The sequence below is a fragment of the Pavona decussata genome, unplaced genomic scaffold (assembly GCF_977016875.1).
Source record: "Pavona decussata unplaced genomic scaffold, jaPavDecu1.1 SCAFFOLD_102, whole genome shotgun sequence".
In the NCBI taxonomy this organism is placed as follows: Eukaryota; Metazoa; Cnidaria; class Anthozoa; order Scleractinia; family Agariciidae; genus Pavona; species Pavona decussata.
Genome location: NW_028145517.1, coordinates 3,930,456 through 3,942,600, shown reverse-complemented (window position 1 = coordinate 3,942,600; position 12,145 = coordinate 3,930,456). Strand labels below are relative to the sequence as shown.

The 12,145-nt window shown below is 41.5% G+C and overlaps 2 protein-coding genes across 2 annotated transcripts in view; one reads left to right on the top strand and one right to left on the bottom strand.

Moving 5' to 3' along the window:
• LOC146471718 (medium-chain acyl-CoA ligase ACSF2, mitochondrial-like) overlaps positions 1–12,145 on the top strand; it is a 158,593-nt gene that overhangs the window by 37,179 nt on the left and 109,269 nt on the right. The gene's annotated exons all lie outside the window — the stretch shown is intronic.
• LOC146471728 (adenosine receptor A3-like) lies at positions 1,187–2,203 on the bottom strand. Its single transcript, XM_085120744.1, has one exon. It carries the CDS (start codon positions 2,123–2,125, stop codon positions 1,187–1,189), a length of 939 nt encoding a protein of 312 aa, XP_084976870.1. The 5' UTR covers positions 2,126–2,203.

The following is a 12,145-nucleotide window of genomic DNA, read 5'->3' as shown; positions in this document are numbered from 1 at the left end:
GTGGCTTAATTACTTTCATACACGTCACCTTTCCGTCAGAATCAAATAAATTCAGCAAGTGGAAATCAGGCAGGAGGCAGCGACTAAGTATCTAATACATTTAGCGAGCATTTTTTAGGCGATTACTTGGTCATTTTCTTCTTACAACGGAATTAAATTTTTTACCATCACACATTCGGTTATAAAATCAACTGTTCATTTTATTGTTTAGGTTGTAGCTTTCTACAGGTTTTTTTTTTAACAAGGCTATGGATAAATGACCTGCCATTTGCTTTGGTCGCAATAATTTTTTCATTTCAAATTGTACTGGGTTTTCAAACGTCATTAAACAAAGATTTTTCAACAATACGCTTTATGTTCGTTTTTGCGACAAACATGTAAACCAGATATTAAGGCATGGTGGACACACGTTGCATTGTACATAACGTTGCGTGTGGCGAAATTACACTCTATTCACACCTGATTCAATTCTGCGTGGAAGTAACATACAAGTACAACACCGGATATACGCCCACCCCCTAATATAACCCACCCCCTTCCACTATAAGACCCCCATAAACCTCAGACACTTAATCCTACCGATATATTCTCTCGGATATAGTATGAGCCCACTTACTACAATACATACATCTTATCCGATGGTTTTACATATAATACGCGCGCGTATTTTGTGAGTTGCACAGTATTTTCCCAAGCCCTGAAGCGAGGAAAAATACGAGCAAAAATACCGGTGCTGCTTTCAATATCCAAACGTTTCAGTACATCGTTTGAATTTTTGGTTTCTTCTCAATTCTGGTCACGTGACCTGCCAAGTATGACACCTGCTTCAGCTGAGTTGTTAGCTGCCTGCTTACTGGGCTTCGTTAGTTCGCGTTGTATGTATGCTGGCTTATAGTGAATTTGTCAACCTCCTCGATCAGTGACTTGTAGTAAAAACCGATCGTGAGTACTTATCGCAATCTGATAAAAAAAAAAATACCACCCACTCGCACGTCTCTTACTTCTCGAAGAAGGACAAGTATTGTAGCTATTAAAGATGAGAGAGTCTCGTTGAAAATGGATATATGAAAATTCATATATTTGAACTGCGAGTTCCGTATAAGACTGCGATGATAATTCACTTATTCACGAGAGAATTATATTTCAGAAGAAATCATGAGTCCACTGTTTAGTTGGTGTCCTTTCCTCAGTTCTGACTTGAAAATACGTTTCGCAGTATGTTCATGATATTGTGTCGAACGTCTCTCATCTTCCAGCAGTAAATCAGAGGATTGAGAGATGAATTGAGAAACACGAGAGTTCTAGTATAATGCTGTATGATGGTAAGCAGAGGCTCAGAAGCGGCCCTATGCGCCACCTTGGCACCAGGGGACAAGTAAGTAAGAGGCTCAGAAGTACTGGTTAAAGCGATAGTCCACAAAATACAAATGTTTGGTAAATAACAAAGCACAAACATAAGATAAACGTAAATTGCAGTGACCGCGGATTTTCTGAGCCTTCCAACATTCGCCATTGCACCATTCTGTGCTAGTTGCTGTACCTGAAGAGCTTGGATGTGTTGTTGGTGTTGTCGTATGACCATGTATATATTGTAACTAAGAAGTGATACAGTTATTAAGCAAGCAACAGCAATGATGGCAAAAATCACGTAAAAAATATTCCTTTGAGTCCACAGCCAAACCAACGAAAGAGATACGCTGAACAGCCAAATTGCCGTCACCACACCAACAACACGTTTGTGAGTCACAAGTTCCTGATATCTGAGATGAAGATGGATGGCCAAGAATCTGTCTGCACTCAGAGCTGTAACACCGAAGAACGAAGCGGAAGAAAAGAAACACCCTAAAAATAAGCCCGCCTTATACATGACATGAGCTGCGCTTTCAGTGTTTTGTTCCAACGCCATGGCAAGATTTGCAGTGTACAAAGGTTGCACCAATAAACCAACACCAAGATCAGAAACAGCCAGACTAAGGAGCAATGTTTTTAAGGTCTTTGATAACGAAGACGTTTTTCTTATCGCGAGGATTGAGACGCTGTTCAACATGGTGGCGGTACAGCATAACAAAGCGTTCAAGATGCAGTTAGCGATGTACGATGAACGGTCTTCATCAGCTACAGCCATTGAAAACGTAAAAGAAGTTGACTGTATATCTCTTGCCGAAAGGCACGAAAAACTTTAAATTTGAACTTTAATCGCTCACCACGCTTCCTGCTAATATTCCTCAAGGAAAAAAGTTTCACTGTCCCTGCGCTTAAAATGACGTACAAAATTACCCACCGGCGTATAACTGATGATCGCAGACCAGGGTACTGCAACAGCGAGGATTGGAAGCAGAAATAGTGTAAAAACTACTTTTACCCGGCTTACCCGTGAGTTGCAGTGGAAAGCCAAGATACGACATGGATCACCTGTTTTTCCAAAACGACAGTTAATTGAGCGGTGCATTTATCACATGCGAAAAAACAATTCCTCGATTATTAAAACTTCCTTGGTTAATTGTCAAAGCAAGCATGATATTTGTTTGTTCTTTTTATTGTTGACCGACGTCATTGGGTACCATGAGGCGTCTTTACTGTCAAAATTCACATTGCAAATCGAGAAACATTAACACAGCAGACATTTCTTTATCAAGTTACGCGTATACAATTAGCCCAATTTCGACAGATTAAAATTCAGCCTAAATAACATCACTACGAGGCTCGGGGAATAAACCCGTATAAACTCTACAATTTATTCCCTGGAGCCTCGAAGTGATGTTTTTGTTTCCAGCTGAATTTTAATATATTACCAAATAAAAGTCGGCGATATAACAATTACCAGCTACTTCAATTAACGTTGTCCGATCAAAGCTTGAAGACAAGACCGAAAAGTAATATAGGTAGGATGGAACAAAACACTGTAGACGTTTCTCTGCGTGTTTTAAAAACTCGCAGTATACACATCGCTGGCAACTTCTGACAGTGTCTTTTCGGGGTGTTTAAGCACTGCTTCCATAATCAAAAATTCCACGCGCGGGTACGTGGCCACACCGTTCATCAGTCTTCCAATGGTGTTTGCTTTCACTTGTCCTAAATTTAAAGCAGCTACCACCTCATCCACTTGATATCCTAACATCTCTTTCATCGAAATGGCTCGCTATCGTAGAACTTCACTGAACGGGCTAGGCATAGCTGATTTTGCTGATGAATTTATTCATAAAAAATCCCATATAACCGCTACAGAGACGTGGTCATGTAGCGATTCCACCGCATGCTATGGCCTGCAATACGCAATGTTGCACCATGTGTCCAGGCCTTAAGTAAATGTTTAGACCGTGCCATTGCACCACCTCCCCCCAACCCTCCACTCCGTGGTGATTCTGATTACAAGTTCATTTAAAATTACCCAGGTGATGTCAGTAGTGAGGTCCAGCCCACATCAGAGTAAGATTTGTTCTTTGCTTTTGTTCACATAAAAATCACCGGTCTTTCTTCTCCGTCAACTATAGGTTCAGTTCTTCTTTTGTTTTCTCTCGCATAACAAGCTTTTTTACCTGCAAAACACAGAAAACTATGATTCATAGGCCTGCTTTGTTGCAGTAAGCTTCTCAAACTCATTAATAATTCATGTAGAGAAAACCGGCGTGAAGAAGGTCTGGAAATGTGATCTTACTTATCATGGCTTTGAATTTCTCCCGTAATTATATATAATTTGAAAAGCTTTATCAAACGCTCGAAAAAGGGTTTCATGCGGTTTCCAAACAACCCGAAGCTGGCGTGCGTTTCTCAAAACTCCCGAGAACTTCTCGGGCCCGAAAAGCTCCCCGCAAAGCTCCCGAAAACGCTTTCTGGTGTTTCTCAAAGAGCACGAAATTTTCGGGCCCGAGAAAAGTCACGTAACTTTCCCCGATACATTGTGTAAACAGCATAAGGTGTCCAGCCTTGTTTTGTAGTATCCATTCTAGGAAGAAATCTTTATTGTTTTGCAGCATGGTCGGTGTAGAGTGGGGAGCGACCACTGTCTACCCATCTCGTGGATACAACAGCACAGCCATTTTAAAGGCGATTCAAGATGAAAAGTAAGTAGAGCTCAATGCGTGAACCATTCACCTATGGATAAAAGGAAACGCAAATTTGAAAATAGCCAAGTAAAAAATATTTGCGTACCCAGACTTGCGCTGGGTGGCCAAACAGATTTTCGTGTAGAGCCAAGTTGCACGAGAAACCTTCAATATATCCTCTCTCGTGGTCCCATGAGTAGCAAAGTTAACATTTGTAAGGACAACCTAGGGCGGCTTGCTTTGGTTTTACGCCCGTTTCTTACGCCTTATCTCCCCTGCATGCGCCGAAACAAATGCATTGAGACCTTAATCTCAATTATGCGGCAGGCTCTGCTTAACTTGAGATTTTGCCCTGTTTAATTGAAAGCTGTGGAAAAAAATACGGATTTAGGTACTGCACCACTGCAAAAAACTGCCTGCTATTTGGAACGCATTGAGAGGTATAGTGGAGTTTGAACTGTGCCTTACCTGGCAAGCGCGTAAAGAAAGGGAACAGGCCTGAATTTCCGGCGAACGTAAGAGGTAAGGGGTCCACTTCCTCCTTCTCCCGCGCTTACGAATCCCTCCCACCCACCCACGTCCCCTTTTTTATTTGAAATACAACGCAGGCTAGCGTTTGCTCAAGGAGAAGTCAAGTCGTTACGAATGAACACAATTGCATGCAAGTAAACGGTAAGTAGCTTGCCTTCTGTATCGAATGTTCTGGTGCACAGATGGATAGGGTTGGGGTGCAGGGTTTAGGTTTGGCCTTAGATTTCGGTTAGAGCTAGTTACTCTACCACCCAGAGCAAGAAGGGAACGCAGGCTACAAACGCGCGCACCCTTGTGCCTTGTTTAGCTTGGGCCCTGATCTTTGAAAACTTTATCTAAATAGTGCGACTAACCAGCTGTATAGAATCAAACCAAGTGAAGTATCGTTGAACAAAAAACCCTAAGTCCTAAGTATAATAACTAGAAGAACACAGTTCTCATTCATTAACTTGTCCATACAGGTGTGACACTTTATATGGAACTCTTCCCATGCTTATTGACGTTCTCGCCCATCCTGAGCTGCACAACTATGACCTGTCGACCTTAAGAAAAGGTACGAGCTCTAGCTACTTTCCATGTCAGTGGCTAACGATCCTCAACAATCCCAAAAGGTGCAAAATCTGACTGTTCGTCCGTCTGCAGTTTTTCCGATCACTCCACCGCTAAACTGCCGCTATCACTGATCACGTGTTATAGCGCTTGCGCGATTGTGGTGATCACGTGGATCTTCTCACAGTATCACTACTCGAGGACACATACAGGTCACGGGAATGAAAGGAATAATCTTCTTAAATGTATTAATAATTCATGAGAAAACTAATCTCGTACCCCGATCTCAGTCGTCGGTTCGGGAATGTCGACCGTGGGAGATCTGGGTACGAGATTATGAGAAAACTTATTAATAATCCATCAAGAGAATACATAGGTTTGGAAATGTGATCTCATTCATCATAAATTTTGCGGAACTTTTGTTTTGAATTTCTCTCACAATTATTAATAGTTTGAGAAGATATATCAAACTCTGTTTCAGCCGATAATTTCCCAACACCTCAAAGTTGTTAAAAAATACTCGGCTGCGCCTCGCTTTTTCAAATCTACTTCTTGTTGTTTGGAAAAGGGATAAAACACTGTTCCTCGTATTTGAAATATGATGACAAAAACAATCTTTCCTCTGGTTGATGTGACGTAGCTGAGTAAGATTACTTTCTCGTCCGCAGAGGCTCCCTCATAAATCAAAGGCTCCTGTGGGCCAACTCGTGAATGCAGAAGTAAAAAAAAAAAAATTAAAAAAGAAAAAAGAAAAGAAAAAGGAAAAAAAATTTTCTCCGTTTCAAAGAGAATCGAATCCGGGATCCTTTGCTTCTAAGTCAGCGAACTACGCTACTGGGCCTAGTTGCTCGAAGCATGGTTAGCGCTAACCCGGGTTAAATACCATGACAACCTATAGGTTTTAATACCTCTTAACCAATGGTTAGCGCTAACCATGCTTCGAGCAACTCAGCCCTGGACAACATTGTCCACGACTCCTGAAGGCGAGATTAATTTTTGTATTTATAGGTTCTTGAGGGTTTTGAATTATCTGGAACCTGTGGCACTACGATTTTAACGGTCAAATTACTTCGGATCGCCAAGAAAGAAAACGCGAATGAGCGAACATCGTCAGACGTTTCTCCATCATATTTTCTGCTTCCATTTTGCGCGAAATCCCTGTTGAGTTCGACGACAATCTCGGTCTTTAGCGGCTTTCAACGCGGCGCTTTCAGTCACCAAATTGAGAAGTTGTCCTTTAGTTTCACTGTAGTTTCGGTCAATGGAAGGAGTTAGTAGACAACACACCTACTAGTGTTTTTTTTTTTTAAGAATAAGTTATTCGTTGAGTTGATTTTACGTCTTTGTTTTTTGTCCCGTAATGGCGGCTGATGGTGAATACATGCACTATACGTAGACTCATGAATATATTTTTTGATTAAATTCCGATTAAATTAATACGAAGTTTACAGCTGATCGAGCTAGCAAGTGAAATCCAGCCCACATTACGATAATTCGTTCATTGCGCATGCGCGCGTTCACGAGCTAAAAGGAGTGAAAAGTCTCGCTCCTCGTTATATCATTCTCTCAAGTCCCTTATTGGTCTCCGCTCGAGCGCGAAGGAGGCCTCTGTGTAGGAGAGAGGTAAGATTAAATTCAAACATTCAAGGCCATCGAAAACCTCTCTAAAGAATTGTTATTGATCGTTTGATATTTGTGTTGCCTTTGTAGGTTTCACTGGCGCTACATCTTGCCCAGTGGAAGTTATGAAAGACGTTGTATCCAAGTTGAGGGTGTCCCAGCTATCGGTAATTTCTTTTGACGTCTTTTGTTCCTATTTCTGTCGAATTTGACTTCCTTCAGATAAAAGCACAGGCCGCAACCTCGTTCCCAGGGTCTCTAATCTCCCTCCCCCTCCCCCGGGGGGGGGGGGGGGAATGGAGAAGCAGGCCGTCCCACACACTCACTCCACTGTACCGAAAAAAAAAGCGACTGGTACATTTACCCTTAATTCTTAGCGCAAAAAAATGAAAAAATAAATCCTTAAAACGTTCAAAAAAACGCACAAGAAAGCCAGTGGTAAAACGTACAGCCGCTATCTTTTTCGTACGGTGGAGGTTGGCGTACCTAACAAGAAAATTAATGTTTGGTTTATCAACAGAGTTGATACTGGTAATTTGGCCACCAAAAAGAGATTCGACTGCTGAAGTTTTGAGCGTTGTTCTTTTGTCAGAATGAAGCGTTAATGCTGGAAACGTCAGCACTCGAATCTCTTTACGGTGGCCAATTTACCTTTAGTTATCAACTCTGTCGATAAAGCCAAACATTCGTTTTCACTCCCCACTGACGCAGCAACATGGTACAGAGATTTAGCATCGCGTTTACGTGAAACGGCAAACGTCACCTTGCCGTTCCACGTTTCACGTAAAATAGCGTGAACCTTTTGACTTAAGCTTCGGGTGTGCTTAGCTTTTGCGAGTTTCGATGAAGCTGTTTTGCGTTTCACTGGGGTGAGTTGATGAACAAAAGTGAGGTAAGGAGTGAGTTATGAAGGATTTTTAAACATGAAACTTAATTTGCCCTAGTATGACTTGTCGGAAAAATTATTGGGGTACTTGTTTTCAACAATTAACCACTTTTATGTGTGAGAAAAAAGGAAGGAATACTTACGTGGTTCTCACGTAGACTTCAAACGCAAAATATCGTGTTTTCAAGTAGAAACGGCAACCGGCAAACGCGAAAAATGGCGGGAAAATCGTGGTCACGTGGTCATTTGTGCCGTTCGCGTTTCACGTATACGCGATGCTAAATCTCTCTATTTTGTTTAAAAAACTAACCCCCTTATACATTGTTCCATAGATTGACTATGGTATGACAGAATCCAGTCCCTTGGTTTCTCAAACTCCTATAAACGATTCTCGTGAAGCGATTTTGTCAACAGTGGGAGCTGTTTTACCACACACATAGGTAACAGCCAGAGAGGTTAGGCAGTAATTGAAGAAACGACATTTGATGTCACAGGCAGCCCAAACTCCCGTGAAGAGAGGGCGAAGAAAGGTTTTTAACTTGTCTCGAGCTTTCACGTGAGCTTGGACGACCTGTGCTTCGATTCCAGCAAAAGCGACGTCTCCAAAAAGGCGGGAAAATCCGGAATACTATTGTATGGTAGCCAGCCAAACTTGGGTAGTTATTATTTAGTGTTCCTCGCAGTCAGTCGAGACCTTAAGCGTCAGTGACAGCAGCGAGAAGAAAAAGTTTACTTTTCAACTGTATTCATTTTCTTTGGAGACGCGCTAGTGTAGTGGTTAGCGTGTCGGACGCTCGGAAGATCAGAGGGTCAGTGGTTCGAGGCTAGATTGATCACTTCATCGACACGCTGTTTCCTTCCAACCTCATATTCTAACGCGAAAAATGAAAATACAATCCCTTGTTTACGAAAACTACCGAGCGCTGTAATTACAATGTAGACAATGAAACATCTAATGTTTTGCAGCATGGTTTTAAAATCAAGACGAATTTCTCACAACAATTATGGAAATGACACCTTAGCAACTAAACAAGTGTCTCAAAAAGTTTTAATTGCTCGCACAAAAGTGAGACGGAACTTTCTACAACAAGAAATCGCTTACCGCACGGCGCGCGAGATTTTAAAATTTCCCACTATTCGGTGCACTGTCAAAAATAAAGGGATTTTGGCCTGCTAGTTGTTCAGCTTGTGTGGTATATACTAAAACAATTATTCTCCTCAGTGTCGGTGAAAGTGTTGGATATTTACCTCGCCGCTGGATAAGCGCTCTCTCCTCTTATCTTTCGCTCCTTCTTTCTTTTCTTTTTTTTCCCTAACAGATTAAGATAGTGGACAGCGAGGGGAAAATAGTGCCTGTAAATACCTCTGGTGAAATATGCATGCGTGGATATTGTGTCATGATGGGGTACTGGGGAGATAAGGAACAGACGGAGAAAACTATTGGGCCGACTGGTTGGCTACATTCCGGGTAGGATTATATGGTTTGGATAGTCGAATCAACCTAGTTAATTCGGTGTGTCTGATATGTCGCTTTTATCATAGGGATCTTGGGACAATGGATGAACATGGCTATTTGAAGATTGTTGGACGATTGAAGGTATGCACTTAAACTGAATCGGAATCTGAGGCGAAGGAAACATTGGCGAAGTAGTGAAGATGGTCTTTCTTTACATGTATATCTGCATGGTTATGGCAAAATGTTGATTTGGACATACGCCTGTTTCCTCTATCCATTCATTCATCAGGTCATTGATCCATTCGTTAGTCCGTGTGTTTGTCCGTTCGGATCTTCATCAGCCAGTGAAAACAGTCAGTCATTCAGTTATTCAGTCAATCAAACAACCAGTCAGTCATTCAGTCAGACAGTCAAACAGTAAGTTAATCAAAAGAGTCAGTCAGTCAAACATTTAACCAGTCAGTCAGTCAGTCAGTCAAACAGTACGTCAGTCAAAGTCTGTCAGTCATTCAGTCAAATAGTCCATCAATCAAAATAGTCAAACAGTCCGTCAATCAAAACAGACGGTCAGTCATTCAGACAGACGGTTAGTCAGGGGCAGTCAGTCAAACATTTTACCAGTCAGTCAATCAGTTGGTCAAAAAGTCCGTCAGTCAAACAGTCTATCAGTCATTTCCAGAGTTAGCCAGTTAACCGATATTTCTATCTTTCATTTCATTCAAAAGGACTTAATCAATCGAGGAGGAGAAAACGTTTATCCAGCCGAAGTTGAATATTTCTTGCACACACATCCCAAAATTCAAGATGTACAGGTAGTAACTTAAATGCTGAAAACACTTTAATTGACCAAGTTAGCGTGGAGAGGTTAACACCAGGTTGACATTTCTATTTTCTAATTGGTCAGGTGATCAGCGTGCCTGATGAGAGGCTTGGGGAAGAGATGTGCTGCTGGATCAAGTAAGTTTTAACTTTCTAAGAATTCACTTTCAAGTAAGACAATGTCCCCTACAAACAGCGGTAATTTCATTGGGTGAAAAAGTCCCCGGCCAACAGACAACGGTAATTTTAATGACGGCATACTTCTTAGGTCCCGTTTAAACGGTTTCAATATTTGACCAACATTCTTTCAACAAAAGTTGAACGGATGTTGGGCAAATGTTGGATGAACGGAGTTTTTTAACGGCTTCAACGCCATTGAACATTTTCAAGAACAAAGGAAATGTTGAAACGATGTTGAATGAAAGTTTCAAAAACCAATTTAACAATTTCAACATTTTTAAACGCTTTCAACAATGTTGAACGACCTGTTCAAACGCCCCCGACATTTGGTTCAACAAAATGTCGAACGTATGTTGAAGCAAATGTTGAAATCGTTCAAATGGGCCTTTGGTCGTCCTTAACCTCAGTCGAGCGTGAGGTCCTGGGAACGGGTAGCATCCAGACAAGGGTGAGTCTGTGGCATCGTGAATTCCCGCCAAAAATCGAATGAGCGGTAAAAGCACGCCTGATTACTTGACAGCATAAGAATTGTGCGTGTTAAGTTCAGTAGATCAATTGCTTGTCTCTAACTTATTGCCGGCATATTTGTCGGGCTTACTACTAGGCTAAAGGAAGGAGAATCCATGACTGTTGGAGAAATTAAAGACTACTGCAAGGACCAGGTAAGGCTTGTGAATCATTCAATGGTCCACGGTTTAGTGAGGGTTGGAAGACTGATTTGCTAACAGTTGGTTGTTGTTTTCGTCTCTAACAGATCGCTTATTTTAAGATTCCTCGGTATTATAAATTCGTTGATGAGTATCCCATGACGGCATCAGGGAAGGTAAGACTGTGATAACACGTCAACCATTTTGTACCGCTCGGGACGCTTGTTTCATCTTGGGGGCCTAAGAGAAGGGGCTCATTTGTACCGGGCGTTCGTTTATTCATTTCAACGTAATCATCTTATAAGTACGTAAATTATGATTATCCGGGTGAGTGTACAGTGGAACCTCTCCTAACGGACACCTCTTTAATACAGACACCTCTCTATTACGGACAGTTCACTTGGTCCCTGAGAGACCGAAATCTATATAAAACCTACTTCTCTAAAATGGACACCTCTATAATGCGGACACTTATTCCTGTCCCCTTGGTGTCCGTAATAAAGAGGTTCAACTGTGCTCCTTTGAAGGACTGTTTGAGGTGACATTGACTGACGTTTCGACAACCTAAGCGGAAGTCATCTTCAGACAAGAAAATTGTGAAACGTCATTAGAAGGTATAAATGCCTCTGGGTTCAAACCATTTACAGTAATCATCTTAGAGAGTAAAAACACATACTGAAGAATAAAAGAAACTATAGCTATACTTCATGGTAAGGTGAGGGTGACTATATGGAGGGTTAGGGTTAGGGTTATGTGGGTGACTATATGGTACGTTACCATGCATGAAAAGGAGGCACCCGGGGTGCTATTGGGAAGGAGCCACTTATTAATTAACACTTATTCAAGGGGGGAAGGGGAGGGCGCTTACTGGAAAGATGACGGTGAATCGAAGTTTTACGGTAAGCCCAGGGCCGTTCGCCCTTTTTGACCATGAGGCCTATTAAAAATATCAGAAGCAAGCCCATATTTTTCTTTTCCTTTTTTAGGTTAAGAAGTACGTCATGAGGGAGCAAGCAGCGAACGAGTTCAAATCATACTTGACGTAAAGCGTAACATTGTACGATAATATATTATAGTGAATGGGTTTCACTCCAGGAAACTAATCTGTAATGGGCAAGGGCGCATAATAAGGAAAGCATAATTGTGGAACGTTTATGCGAGACACATCTAGCCATTACTCAACCAAGCTGCAGCAATTCGTCTGAACGGTTTAAGAACGGTGTTTCGTAATAAGGCGGAATTTTTGCGTCCGACTGATAAACAGTTTATCAGTGTGTGGAAAAAACAGATCTTATCAGGGGCTACTGGAATCTAAAAATAAAATTGAGGGTAACCATTTTTCAGAGATAATTAATCAACAGTAACTCTTAAAACCTTTAAAATAAATAACAATCTATGGAACTGGCGCTTACTT